At 45.2% G+C, this 15,238-nt stretch overlaps 1 protein-coding gene across 5 annotated transcripts in view; it reads left to right on the top strand.

Moving 5' to 3' along the window:
* Positions 1 to 14,874, top strand: part of LOC146079763 (riparin-1.4-like) — a 35,074-nt gene extending 20,200 nt beyond the window's left edge. For 2 of the 5 annotated variants that reach the window (XM_083186410.1, XM_083186411.1), the window contains exons 4-5: positions 7,227 to 7,297; positions 7,552 to 7,872. In XM_083186410.1, coding sequence (XP_083042536.1) covers positions 7,227 to 7,297; positions 7,552 to 7,629 — 149 coding nt within the window. In that variant the 3' untranslated portion in view covers positions 7,630 to 7,872. Of the gene's footprint in view, positions 1 to 7,226; positions 7,298 to 7,551; positions 7,873 to 14,674 lie in introns of those variants that run through there. The other 3 variants (XR_014474736.1, XM_083186413.1, XM_083186412.1) reach the window with 2 other exon arrangements.
* Positions 14,875 to 15,238: the final 364 nt, after the last annotated feature.

Raw genomic sequence — 15,238 nt, 5'->3', positions numbered from 1 at the left:
TAAATCGAATCGGTGAATCAATTGAATTGAGATGGTGAAACATCTTTAGCAAAGATGAATGAGTATCATTCTAAATCAGGAATATATCATCGATGAAGCGATGATAACAGGTCATTGCACCTCCAAAATGTGGGTGTATATGGGTCCTCTCATACGTATCCATAAACAGGTTAGCGTATGAGGGTGCGATGTTATTACCCATTGCTGTACCTACCGTCTGGAGGTAAAATCGGCCATCATATTTAAAGTAATTGCATGTCAAGGTTAATTCTAATAAAGTGATCAGAAACTCGTCTGGTGGCTGGACCTGATGATTTTGCTGTAATTTTTCTCTCACTGTCTGGAGTCCCATGTGATGGGGGATGACGGTGTATAAGGACGATACGTCCATCGTGACCATCAGGTTCTGGTCACTGTATTGGACTTTCGATAATTTGTCTATAAAATCTGTTGTGTCCTTGAGGTAACTTGCAGTCTTCTGAACCAGTGGCTGGAGAAAGCTATCTAGATAGATCGCTATATTAGAAAACAGCGACCCCCTAGCCAAAATGATAGGGCGGCCTGGGGGGTCTACTAATCGTTTATGAATTTTAGGTGTTAAATATAGAATTGGGCAAATAGGATGCTCAATCATTAAGAACTGGCTTGTATCTTGATCAATCCACTGGTTCAGAAGACCTTCAGACAGCAGTAATTTAGTTTTCTTTTGAAAAACAGCTGTGGGGTCACCATCGAGTAATCTGTAAGTATGGGCGTCATTGAGTTGACGCAATGCTTCTTTATGATATGCCGCGGTATCCATGACCACCTCAGCTCCCCCCTTATCAGCTGGTCTAATGGTTAATAGGTTGTTATTTTGAAGATCTTTTAAGGCAATTTTTTCTGCTTGGGTTAGGTTGTGCCTAGCTGTGGGGGGGCGAGCTGTAAGGCCAGGGATATCGAGTTCCAGCAGTCTGTTAAACGTTCTAATACTGGCATTTGTTGATTGAGGATCGTATGTACTTTTACGTTTAAATTTAACAGAGGATGTAGTATTAGTTGTATTGAATTTCTTTGCTAATTGAAGTTTGCGATTCATCTTATATTTATCTACAGTCCATTGAAAATGATCAAAAGGTACAGTTGGTATGGATGATAAACCTTTGCTCAAGAGGCTTATTTCAGCTTGAGTCAATTGTGTTTGAGACAAATTAATTACTGTGTCTTGTTGGACCTGTGTGTGAACATTGAATGCAGTACCTAAGTCCTTATAATGCACCTCACCGTACCACCTTTTGTATTACCACTGTATTTGTCCTGACGACGGGGGAGACCCCGAAATGTTGACGACCTGACGGAATAAACCAGTCCACCTTTCACCCTGAGGAGAGTCCCTGAGTGCCCATTCTTTCGCCTTTATCTACAAGGGGCTGCAAGGTCCCTATAGCTGGCACCGGGGCACGCTACTTCCTCTGGCTTTACCCAAGCCCTGCAGTGCCGGTTCTCACTTCTGTGTATATATATATATATATATATATATATATGTGTATATATATATATATATATATATATATCGTCTGAGGTGCGGCACTCGGAATAAAGAGCATAGAGGTGGGATATAGCATGCTATATCCCACCTCTATGCTCTTTATTCCGAGTGCCGCATCATTGACTGTGAGGGCACCGGGACATTTAGTTACATCATTAGGAGTGCCAGACCACCAGTGGATATATATATATATATATATATATATATATATATATATATATATATTAGAGACCCAGTACTTAAAGGCATAAAAAAAGGGCGCCAACTCACAACTGCTATCCATATTCTTCTTTCCCCCATCCAACAGGGGTTCTTGTGAGTACGGCAGCCAGAGTATAATATCAAACAAATAAGTGGCGCGAAACAAGAGTCTGTTCTCTATACTTCTTGACTGTTGGTAACTCTTGTACGCAGCCTTTATAGAATAATAGAGAAATGCCCTTATTTAAGGATAGAAAAACGAGATCGCAGAAATGCAAATCAATCTTTACGGAAGATGAACAGGTGATGGAACAACTAATTGAAAATGAAGATGACTATTACAGTCTCCTGAATTATATGGAGAAAATCTCCACGAAAGAATTGAAAAATTGGTATGACCTTATCACGTTGGAAAAATACCTTGAAGTCGGAAGAATACCAAGAGGTCTAAGACTAAACAAAACCCCCACTATGGGAACAGTCACTGAAGAATTCATGGCAAACTGGAATAACATATTGGACGAAGGTGCTGCCAAATTAATAGGTCTGATTATCAGTGAAAGAAAGAAGGAACTTGTAAAATTAGATGAAGAAATAACCAAATTAGAATCTTCCCTAATGAAGTTTGAAAAGGACGAGGACTTCCAGAGAGATGTTGGCGATTTGCAACATAAACTAGACTTCCTTGAAAGTGATATCATCACTCGCAAACAAAAGAAGTTCGCTAGGGACAAATGGGACTATGAGAACGGTAAAGTCCATGAAAAACCTAATAATGACTTCCGTAGATCTGACCAGAGATCCTACTTCACTACCCGTAGGGGGCGGAGACCACAGGAAGAACAGAATGAAGTATTCATGGAGAACAGGGAAAAATATCAACCCTACCATAGAAAACCCAATTATGTCCCCAACTACGGAAGAAGGAGATCCAACAGAACTCCATCATATGGTGATAGGAGAAATACCAACTTATATAGACCCAGAACACCCCCGAGAAGGGAAATCTACCCCCAACAAGCTAGAAGATACGCACCAAGATCCTAGTTCCCCCAGAGAACGACCTTTTTTAGGAGAAAGGAGGAGAGTAGGTTTCCCCAGACTTCAAGGAGAGGAGAAACTATACACCAGAATAGATTCCCCACAAGGGAGGAAACGCTCATTAAAATGAGAGGATGTAGAGGAGGTCGACGATTCTCCCAAAAGAAAAAAACGACCAACATTTCTGGAAAAGGAACCAATATCTTAAATTTATCCGAGAAGACCCTTTCACAACCAGAGATCTCAGTTTTAGAGAAGGGGATGAAGTTTGCCCCCAACCAGCACGTCGACCAGTTCCAACTCTTCATAGATCTTAATAAATTTATTCGCAACTTAACTCTACAACGTCATTTCATCAAAAATCCCACTAAAGAAGGTCCCTCCTCTCAGGATCCCAAACCTATTGTGGCACTACCTTCAAAATATTACCCAGTGGAGTCCAGAGGTAGCCACATAGATATCTTCTACGAAACAGTGAAAGAAGACTTTAGATGCATGAAAAACATCAATGATACAACAGAAATCTCCAACCCTCTGAACAACAAGCTTTGAAAAACCTGAAAAAGAACAAGGAAATTGTCATCAAAACAGCCGACAAGGGTGGAGCGGTTGTTATACAAGATAGAACCAGTTATGTCTACGAAGCAATAAAACAACTTGAGGATCCCTCCACGTATTCAGTCATCCCAAATGATCCCACAGCACTATACAAGGAGGATCTCTGCAAGATGCTGAGAAAAGCACGACAGGATAATATAATTTGCCAGAAAGAATTTGAATATATGGCAGTCGAAAAACCCAAGATTCCCATCTTTTATCACCTCCCAAAGGTGCATAAAGACAACCAGCATCCACCAGGGAGACCCATAGTGGCTGGAATCAACTCCCTGACGGCGAACCTATCCCACTATCTTGATTTGAGATTACAAAAGTATGTAAAAATCCAGAGGTCCTACCTTAAAGATTCAACAAGCCTCTTGAGGGATTTGAAGACGTTTAAATGGTCACCAGAGTACTACTGGTTGACCATAGACGTACAGGCCTTATATACATCTATCCCCCATAACAAGGGCCTCGAAGCTGTTACCAAAATCCTGTCCAACGACTACACAGTCAAACCAAATGAGTGCCAATTTCTAACATCGGGGATAGAATTCATTCTACACCACAATTATTTCGAGTTCGAAGGTGTCTTCTATATACAAAACCGAGGTACAGCGATGGGGACTAAATTTGCCCCATCGTATGCTAATATATTCATGAATGACTGGGAAGAGAACCATATGTATGAAGGAGACCATTTCAAACATCCTAACATATGTTTCTACAAGAGATATATTGATGACCTCATTGTGATCTGGAAGGGTGATTTATTGAGCATAGAAAAGTTTATGATGGAGATTCAGTCAAATCCCTACAATTTGAGATTCACTTTCAAATGTGATCCCAACAAGATTGATTATCTAGACATAGTTTTTGAAATTAGTAATGAAAATGTGATCATCACGAAAACCTATTTCAAAGACACTGACGTCAATAGTTACATACCTTCAGAGAGTTGTCATTTACCTCTTTGGAAGGAGAATGTTCCCTACTCCCAATTCCTTAGAATTAGGAAGAATTGCAGCACAGATGACACCTATTGGACCCAATCCAACATCCTCAAGACGCAATTCAAGGAAAAAGGTTACAACGAGCACAAGATTACACAAGATCAAAAGAAGGTATTTGCACTACCAAGAGAACCCCTATTGGAAGAAAAAACACCTACATCTTGTAGTATCAACCAGCGAAGACCTTTCATTACCAATTTCAATCAGGAGAATATGAAAATAAAGAAATGCCTCCAAAAGCACTGGCATCTCTTGCTTAAAGATCCAGTACTGGGCCCCCATCTCCCTCCAAAACCAACAGTTACATACAGGAAAGCCTCAAACCTTAAGAACATTCTGGCCCCCAGCAGGTTGAAACCAGTGGAGAAAATCCAAAGAGAAAGTGGTTTCCTTCAAAAAAGGAGTGGGATCACTCCCTGCAACCGATGCATTTGTTGTAAGCATATCGAAAAGGAAAAAAATTACACCTCCATAGCTAAAGTTAAAGATGCGATTACCTGTGAATCTAACTATGTCATCTATTTGATCAGATGTGGGTGCAACATGCTCTATGTTGGTAAAACCAAACGAAGTGTGAAGATCCAAGTTCAAGAGCACCTAAGAAACATAAAGAACAAACTACAGAATCACAGCCTCCCCCGACATTTCCAATTGAAACACAACTCTAGAGTCGAAAGTTTGAGATTCATGGTCTTGGAACATATTAAACCAGACGACAGGGGAGGTGATAGAGATCTCTTCCTATCAAGAAGGGAGTCCTTTTGGATATTCCAATTGGATACCTTAAGCCCTAAAGGCTTGAATGAAAATATTGACATAGTTTCGTTTCTTTAGGCCTCTACCTGGAGAGGTGATTGATGTCATAGTGGGTTTCTTGTTATGAATTATAAAATTGTGAATTGGAATTTATTAACAGAGTATAGGTAGCCTGACAAATATGATGATTTAGATTGTACAGGAGCATAATTTGTTAATGCAAACGCGAAGTTCGACACATTAACCTTTCCCCAATTGAGTCTCGTTCTGTAAACTCCAATACTTAAATTTCCACTTTAATTAACTATAAATTTAGACACAGGACAAGAGTCCTTATCTCAATCAATAAATTGATGATACAATACTATGAGTGAAATAGCTACTATAATACAGTCACAGAATAGCACTTAGTATATATAAAAAAAAAAAAAAAATGCACTAATTATTATAATTATAATGCAATAAAAAAAAAAAAATGCACTAATTATAATCATGGATCTTAGGATCTTAACACTAAGTCTCAATATCAATTAAAGATATAATGGTACACATATTAAGCACTTTTAAGTAGGAGGGAATATAGTCCATCAATTAAGAATAACACTATGTATTAGATATTTATCACAAGTCCATTATAAAATTAAGTATGACTATATACATCGTAATAGCCTCACGTCTATAATAAGGACCTATCAATCAATTTGAAGCACTAAAACATAGATGTTATAAGTAACACTGATAATGAACACAAAAAAAAAAAAAACATTCAAACACAGCAAACATTACTAGTATTCATCAAACATTGGGACCATATAATGACAGGGATTATTAGAGGTTACCTAGATGTGAAAATTAACTCCATGAACCAAATAACCCTTACACCAATTAATTAATTAATTAGTGAATATCACAGGAAGTGATGTCATGATGTTGCCCTATATATACCTAAGCTGGATGATATGGCAGCACCATTCCCACTGAGCCTTTCACCGGTACACACCTCCAAAAGGGTAAGTTAAACTGCTATTTGATGAAATTTGTATTTAATGGGCTGAACTTTGCTATAGCTATCAAAATGCTTCTAAGGGGTAAACACTTAGACTTGATGTATATGTATTATAAAAAAAAAAAAAAAAGAACTTTTTTTTTTTTTTTTTTTCTCTCGCTATTTTTGGAGATTTAAGACTGTAATTGTTGACAAGTCATGTTCAATGTATTTAAATTATAAAATGATCTAAGATGATTTATTTCTCTACCAGACAGTGAGAACCATTTGCGGAACAAAAAACTGCAATTTGTATGCGGGTTATAATTGATTTTATTGGTATGTATGTCATCTTGGAACTTTTCTCTGTTGGGACCTGACAGGTCGAATTAAGGGAGACACCTCGTGAGTCGATTACCCGGTATTCTGGAGAATAGGGGCTATCCCTCGATAAGGGGACCATTAAATTCTAAAAACTAATATCAAATCCCTGAATCTTGGTAAAAATTGTATATCATCTGGCACATAGTATGATACCGATAGTAGTTGAAAAAATTAACCTATTTATTTTAAACGCTTAGGCGGACCGCTAAATAAAAATCTATATCAGAGATTATAGGTTAATAGGGGTCATCCATACATTTTTTATGTTCTAATCGACTGTTTACTTATACAGACAGTTTATTTCCACTGAAAATATGTCTTACTAGTTCAACCAATTCCATACTGGAGATAATCATATAAGAGGAACTCTCCAACCAGCCAAACCCTTAAAGGTATATTTCTAATTAAATTTGATAAGTTTGTAGCTAGGCCTTTATAAAGGCGATTACACTAAAATTATCTACAGTCATTGAATCTATATATGTCCACAGCTACCAGGCTGCAAATTCACCGATATAACCTTCACAAGAAACTACGAGTTCTTGATCCAATATTGACCACTGGATGAGAGCTTTCCAATAAGAGTGTAAGTTCAGTGGTAGAGGGGCCCCATTGAAATTCACCGTAATGAAAAGAACTGTCCCCTTAAACAATCTGGACTAACTAAACAAATGCACAGTGTAATAATATTCTAATAATAGTGTATTATCCCCATCAGGTATCTATCCATTGCTGGGTGGTGTTTTATCCCACAAACGAGATTCGGGGAAATTGTTTCTAATAAGTTCGGTACGTCACCTTTGTGTTACTTATAACACACGATGAACATCGCAATATTTATATATTTTTTCCTTTCACCTATTTGTTCTTCACCTGTTCCTCCCTATTCGTGTAAACTTTTTAAATACTAATCGTTTTACTTAGTTGACCTTGCCAGTCTATTTTTAATCATGATTGTTTAAAAGTGGAGTCCATTGATGTTATATTATTGTAAAAATGTATGCACAGTCATCTATTCAAAGTGTTTATTTCTATGTTTATAGCAAACCCCTGATGAAGTCCCTTGCAGGGACGAAACGCGTTGGGAACATCTGTTTGCTAATGTGAAAAACTTTTTATGATCTGGAATATTCACCACTACTAAGTGGTTTTAAAGACCTTTTAATAAATATTTACAAAGTTTTGGACTTTACTCATATCCATGTTATTATTCATCAAAGGCTAATAGAGACCCAGTACTTAAAGGCATAAAAAAAGGGCGCCAACTCACAACTGCTATCCATATTCTTCTTTCCCCCATCCAACAGGGGTTCTTGTGAGTACGGCAGCCAGAGTATAATATCAAACAAATAAGTGGCGCGAAACAAGAGTCTGTTCTCTATATATATATATATATATATATATATATATATATATATATAAATATATATATATATTTTATAGACAGACAGAGATCCGTGGCACTCACTCGGACTTGCAAAAGACGACTGAGGACACAGTAGGTACAGCTGACATTTTGGATTTCAATCTGTTTTTAAGGCAAGAACAACAGCAATGAATATAGGGGCAGTACGGATGGTGTAGTGGTTAGCATTACTGCCTCACAGCACTGGGGTTCGATTCCCACCATGGCTCTAACTGTGCGGCGTTTGTATATTCTCCCCGTACTTGCGTGGGTTTCCTCCGGGTACTCCGGTTTCCTCCCACATTCCAAAAATATACTGGTAGGCTAATTGGCGCCCAAAAAATTAACCCTAGAATGTCTGTGTGCGGGTATATGTGGTAGGGAGTAAGGTCCTCTGGGGCAGGGACTGATGTGAGTGTTCAAATATTCTCTGTAAAACGCTGCGGAATATGTGTGCGCTATATAAGAAACTGTTAATAATAAAATAACTAGGTGATTCATCGCGCCCTACGGGCGCTCTTCACACCGTCGTAAGGGGCTGCGCCCCCTTAACCTGTGTACGCAGTTATTGTGAGGGTTGGGTGGTATGGGTGGGGAGGAGGTGCTTGGGGGTGGTGTGGGTAGGGGAGTGGTGGCTTTGGGGATACTGTGTGTGGTGGAGTTGCAGTGGCGGGGTTGGGCCGTGTGGGTCGTGTCATTTGGTTAGGTGCCTTGACGATTGTGGGTGAGGGAGGTGGGGGTGCTGTACTTGGGTTGGGGGTGCAGCAGTTGTTGGAGGTGCGGGGTGGGTGAGGGATGGGGTGTGAGTGTGTTGTGGATGGGGTAGGGGCGGGTATTGGTGTACTGCGGGTGCTGGAGGTGTGGTTGTGGTGTTTTGCAAGTGGATGCTGTTGTGCTGTGAGTGGGTTGGGTGGTGTGGGTGGGGGAGTGGTGGGTTTGGGGATACTGTGTGTGGTGGAGTTGCAGTGGCGGGGTTGGGCCGTGTGGGTCGTGTCATTTGGTTAGGTGCCGTGACGATTGTGGGTGAGGGAGGTGGGGGTGCTGTACTTGGGTTGGGGGTGCAGCAGTTGTTTGAGGTGCGGGGTGGGTGAGGGATAGGGTGTGAGTGTGTTGTGGATGGGGTAGGGGCGGGTATTGGTGTACTGCGGGTGCTGGAGGTGTGGTTGTGGTATTTTGCAAGTGGATGCTGTTGTGCTGTGAGTGGGTGGGGTGGTGTGGGTGGGGGAGTGGTGGGTTTTGGGATACTGTGTGTGGTGGAGTTGCAGTGGCGGGGTTGGGCAGTGTGGGTCGTGTCATTTGGTTAGGTGCCGTGACGATTGTGGGTGAGGGAGGTGGGGGTGCTGTACTTGGGTTAGGGGTGCAGCAGTTGTTGGAGGTGCGGGGTGGGTGAGGGATGGGGTGTGAGTGTGTTGTGGATGGGGTAGGGGCGGGTATTGGTGTACTGCGGGTGCTGGAGGTGTGGTTGTGGTGTTTTGCAAGTGGATGCTGTTGTGCTGTGAGTGGGTGGGTGGGGGAGTGGTGGGTTTTGGGATACTGTGTGTGGTGGAGTTGCAGTGGCGGGGTTGGGCCGTGTGGGTCGTGTCATTTGGTTAGGTGCCGTGACGATTGTGGGTGAGGGAGGTGGGGGTGCTGTACTTGGGTTGGGGGTGCAGCAGTTGTTGGAGGTGCGGGGTGGGTGAGGGATGGGGTGTGAGTGTGTTGTGGATGGGGTAGGGGCGTGTATTGGTGTACTGCGGGTGCTGGAGGTGTGGTTGTGGTGTTTTGCAAGCGGATGGTGTTGTGCTGTGAGTGGGTGGGGTGGTGTCGTGGGTGGGTGTGGTGGTGTTGTGGGAGGTTGGAGTGCCAGGGAGGTTGTTGGGGTGTGTTGTGGGTGGGGTAGTCACAGTTGTGAGGATACTGCGGGTGTTGGAGTTCCACATGCGGGGTGTTTTCGGATGGGTGGTGTAGGTTGGTGAGGTGAAGGGGTGGAATGGTTGAGAGACTGGCAGTTGCGGGGGTGGTGAGGGTGCCGGATAGATGGGTGCATGGGTACCGCAGATGGTGAATTTGCCTGGTGCGCGGGGGGAGGGGGTCTGCGGTACCTGCTGCGGAACCCGGTGTAGAATGAGGAGGTGGGGAAGTGATGCTGGGGATGGTTTGTGGGTAGGGGGTGCTGGGAAACCTGCCAGGGGAAAGAGGAGGTATGGCGGTAAGAACAATGGAAGATGCTGGGGGGGGGGGGGTTTAGGGGGGGGATGCTGGGGGGGGGGGGGGGGGTGCTGCAGGGGGATGTTGGCGGGGCTGGGGACCTTGTGAGGGGGGAGGGAGGGGGCAGTGGGTGGGGGGATATAGGTACCTTAACCTGGGACCTATGTACTATAGCAGGTGACGGCAGAGGTCTGTGATCGGGATGGGGGGAGAGTGAGTGTCTGTGGCATTCAATAGAAGTAAATATTTGTGGGGGATGAAATGGAATTGAGTATGTAGGGGCAAAAAGCAAATGTCCAGATCCAAACAACATTAATGGTAAGCAGAGAGCGGGGTCCCGCTTGCTGCTGCTTACCCTCCTTGTAGTATGTAGTGCAGAGTGTGGTCCGTTCTGTGCCTGTGCTGCCATCTGCTATGTGTGACAGCAGCGCTCGACCCCCCGGAGACCCGCTGCTTTGGGGGGGGGTAGTTACTTTCGCCGCCGCTGCTGGGTAGCGCCGGGGGGGAGGGGTCATCCCCCGGTGAGCTGTTTATTGCAGGGGCGCTAATTTGAAGCGGTGTTGACTGGGCCTCATCCCCCAGAGCTGTTTACTGCAGGGGTGTGAAGCGGCGGGCAGCGTTGACTTGGGGGAGGGGGGGGGCATATCACCCGGTGATTCCGCTGCTTCAGGGGCGCTAGTGTGATGCGGCAGCCGGTGAGTGAGTTGGGGGGGGGGCGAGTGACCCGGTGTCATCAAGGGGCGGTGAGGGTGTCCGGAGAGCGAGGCGGGGGGGGGGGGGGGCGGTGTGTAGCCGTGGGACCTGGTGTCATCAAGGGGCGGTGTAGCCATCGGGCGGTGTTTGGGTGTGTATGGGCGGTCATGGGGAGTGGCTGCCGAGGAGGGGGCGGATAATGTGGGAGCTGCTGTGTAGAACAGAGGGCAAGGGGGTGATGTGTAGAACGGAAGTGGCCAGGATTTGCAGTGTGGCTAACGGTGGACGGGCCTGTCAATCAGCCGTGAAAGCCCGCCCACCGTTACCTACACTGCTTGTGAGTGACAGATCTGGCTAAATATATAAGAGATGTGAGTGTAAAAGGTTAGGTTGTGTGTTTTGTGAGTCGTGTAGGGTGCAGGAGTTAATAGAGATATAGGGTAAGTAGTGTGAAGCATGTGGCATGGAGTTGTGAGTATTGTGAGGCATGGGTCTGTGCGCACGCGCGTGTGTGAGTATTGGAGGCATCGATGGGTGTGTGTGTGTGTGTGTGTGTGTGTAGTTGTGAGTACTGGAGGCATGGATGTGTGTGTGTGTGTGTAGTAGTGAGTATTGGAGGCATGCATGTGTGTGTGTGTGTGTGTAGTAGTAGTGAGTATTGGAGACATGCATGTGTGTGTGTGTGTGTGTGTGTGTGTGTCTAAACCCACACAATATAGTGTGAGATGAAATGTTTAAGGGAGGAGAGGTGTGTTAGAAGAGGCGTTGTTGGTGAACTGTTATGGGGTGGTGGGTGGTACTTACATATGGTGGTGGAGAGTGACGTTTGGTGGCAGCAGGTTATGGAGAGTGTAAATAGATGTGGGGATGTGTAAGGTGAAGTAATGTGAGGTGCATGTGTATTGCAGATGTGAGTGTAAAAAGTGAGGTTGTGTGTTTTGTGAGTGGTGTAGAGTGCAGGAGTTAATAGAGATAAAGGGTAAGTAGTGTGAAGCATGTGGCATGGAGTTGTGAGTATTGTGAGGCATGGGTCGGTGCGCGCGCGCGCGCGTGTGTGTGTATTGGAGGCATGGATGGGTGTGTGTGTGTAGTTGTGAGTATTGGAGGCATGGGTGTGTGTGTGTATAGTTGTGAGTACTGGAGGCATGGATGTGTGTGTGTGTGTGTGTGTGTGTGTGTGTGTGGTAGTGAGTATTAGAGGCATGCATGTGTGTGTGTGTAGTAGTGAGTATTGGAGGCATGCATGTGTGTGTGTGTGTGTGTGTGTGTGTGGTAGTAGTGAGTATTGGAGGGATTCAGTACTGAATCCCGGCGGTCGGGATCCCGGCGTTCAAAATCCCGACGCCGGAATCCCAACAGCCAAAATGCCGAGGCCCCCACTACCCCATGGGGGGAGAGGGGTTGGTGGTGTAGTGGTATGGGGTGGTGGGATTGTACTTAGGGTCCTGTACAGTAGTGGTTTGCTGCAGCAGGTTAGTGAGAGTGCGGTAAGGGAGTAGAGGTGTGTATGAAGTGGCGTTGTTGGTGGATAAGTGGTATTGGGTGCTGGGTGCAATAAGGCTGCTAAAGTTGTAAATGCAGCACGTACTGGGCTGCGATGGAAACCCTGGTGTGTTGAGGACTTTAGCACACCTATTATGGCACTCAGCACCCCATGGTGGGAGAGGCGTTGGTGGTGTAGTGGTATGGGGTGGTGGGATGGAAGTTTACAGTGGGGGTCAGTGGCAGCAGGGGTGAGAGTGCGGTAAGGGAGGAGAGGTGCGTTAGATGCGGGGTTGGTGGTGTAGTGGTATGGGGTGTTTGGTGCCACAGTAAATGCTGCACGTACTGGGCCTGTTTAATACTTGAGCACACCTATTATGGCACCCAGCACCCCATGGTGGGAGAGCTGTTGGTGGTGTAGTGGTATGGGGTGGTGGGAGGTGGGATGGTAGGTCGGGTCCTGTACAGTGGTGGTCAGTGGCAGCAGGGGTGATAGTGCAGTAAGGGAGGAGAGGTGTGTTCGAAGCGGCGTTGGTGGTGTAGTGGTATGGGGTGTTGGGTGCCATAAGCCTACTACAGTTGTAAATGCTGCATGTACTGGGGCTGTTTACTACTTTAGCACACCTATTATGGCACCCAGCACCCCATGGTGGGAGAGGCATTGTAGTGGTATGGGGTGGTGGGATGGTAGTTAGGGAGCTGAACAGTGGTGGTCAGCGTCAGCAGGGGTGACAGTGGGTTGGTACTTACTGTGAATTAGAGTGTTGGTCAGCGGCAGCAGGTCATCCAGAGTGCGTCGTGAGGAGGGGCTGGAGGGTGGCGCTGGGTGGCATGATGTCCAGGACAGCATCGTGCAGCGGCAGCTGTGGGAAGCTTGAGGCAGCAATGGCAGGTGGCAGGTGGCAGTCTAGCGGTGCACTGTGCACCTGCGATCCGGGCGGCTGTGGGCGGGCAGTGTGTGCGGAGGCAGCCTCACATCTCGGCTGGATCTGCTCTCTGCTGCGGCGTAATGTAGCTGGCAGCGGCTGGCGGTGCGCTGTGCGGGCGGCTGTGGGCGGGCAGTGTGTGCGGAGGCAGCCTCAGCACTGCTGTCCGTCTGTGGATCCGGCCGGGTGTGGGGGGATGCGCCTTTGGACGGCGTGTAGTAAGGGGCGGGCAATGTGGGCGGAGCCAGCGAGACACAGTTCTGGCCGGGTGTGTGTGGGGGGGGGGGGGGTGCGTCCTCGGACGGAGGGTATTTGTGCTGGGAGGGGCGGTGTGGGCGGCGGGAGGGGCGGTGTGGGCGGCAGAGAGAAGGTGAAGGGGGTGGGGTTGGGGGCATGCTGTGCACCCGTGGGGCAGAGGGGGTGGGGGTGTTTGTGCTGAGGGGGTTGGTGGGCGGTGACTTGCTGCAGCTGCCTGGTGTAGAAGCCAGGGCAGTGTATGACGTTGGCCAGGTCTGTGTGTATGTGGAGCCCCGCCCACCGTTAGAGACTGGGTTTGAGTGACAGATCTGGCTAAATATATAAGAGATAATAATTTAGCACTTACCTAAATTCTCTGTGTAGGGAAAACAATCAGATCGTTTAAGAAGCAGATCGCTCTTCATCGGTCGGCCATTAGAGCTGCACTTAATAATAAACCTTATGACCAACCAGTTGCTAAGCATTTTGCTTCTACAAATCATAGCTTGGCCAGTCCTCAGTAAAGCCCCTCCGTCAAGGCGTGGCTGCAGAGGGAATCTCCAGCTTTTGCTGGTGATATGCTATATCAGCCTATGGGCTTCTCTCCGCAGTGCTGTGTGAGGGATCTGTCATGGATACCTCCCAGCATGCCCTGCAGCTGGTGCCATCACTCGGCACATGTGTAGAGGGAATCCCAGGTCTCAGTACCAGATTTCCAGGGACGTTGACACATCCCACCCTCCTTGTGATACTGAAATGCAGATTGTGATAAATATGTCCCCAAGGCTTAGTACATTGGTCCATAAGTACCAACCAATCAGCCAATCAGTACCGAGCTGTGGTTTTTCAAACCCAGTCTGTGACATGACAGTTAGGAGCTGACTGGTTGGTACTTTGTATAAGATCTACGAAGCCTTGGAGAGAGATAAAGTGGAATGAGGTACAATACCAGCCAATCAGCTTGTAACTGCCATACTACAGGCTGTGTTTGAAATCGAACAGGGGCTGATTGTTTTGGTATTTTATCTTACTCTCGAAGGCTTAGTAAATCTCCACCTTTACTTCTCTCCATTTTATCTCTCCCTGAGCTTTGATACATCTTACCAAAATGTAGTACATGGTTCTGATGCTCTCTGTTTGTGGCTTTTTCACATTTGGTTGATCAAAAGACTGAAGTGTTGATATCTGCTCATAGTGCTTGTGTCTAACTACAAATCTATTCTCTTTTCTTCATAGAATCTTCTGAAGAGGATGGGGCGGAATAGATGAGTAAAGAAGATGCAAAGAGAACCCCCGACTGTTACCTTGGACAAACCTTACTCACTACAACAGAAGATGAAGTATAATATATTATATCCAGTATACAACTAATAGTTTGAATTAATTTCTTTAAATTGATTGTATTAGCCACCATGACCTATCTGGTTCAATTATAACTGAATAAAAAGCTTTAAGCAAAGCGGTCTGTGTATCAATGACATTATTTCATTTAGATAAGTTATGGTTAATTTTGGTTTAAGTTATTGGATTATTTTAAGGGGTAAATTAGGAATAAGGAAGCAAGACAAGTGAAAGCAGCGCTAACAAATACCATGAAGTATATGCATCAATGAAAATATAACAATTTTAATAACACATTAAGAATACACATGTATAATAAATAAAAATACTATAAAAGAATAATGGACCTATTGGAGTATTATAATAACCACTGGTGAGTTGATGTAACCTGCACTGATCGGGGGCTTACGTCCAAGATGGTTCAGATGAAGTCCTCAAGAATAATTGTGGAAACTGACG

The sequence above is a fragment of the Crinia signifera genome, chromosome 5 (assembly GCF_055691185.1).
Source record: "Crinia signifera chromosome 5, ASM5569118v1, whole genome shotgun sequence".
Taxonomy (NCBI): Eukaryota; Metazoa; Chordata; class Amphibia; order Anura; family Myobatrachidae; genus Crinia; species Crinia signifera.
The sequence above is the reverse complement of the archived record's forward strand: the minus strand, read 5'-3'. Positions and strand labels throughout refer to the sequence as shown.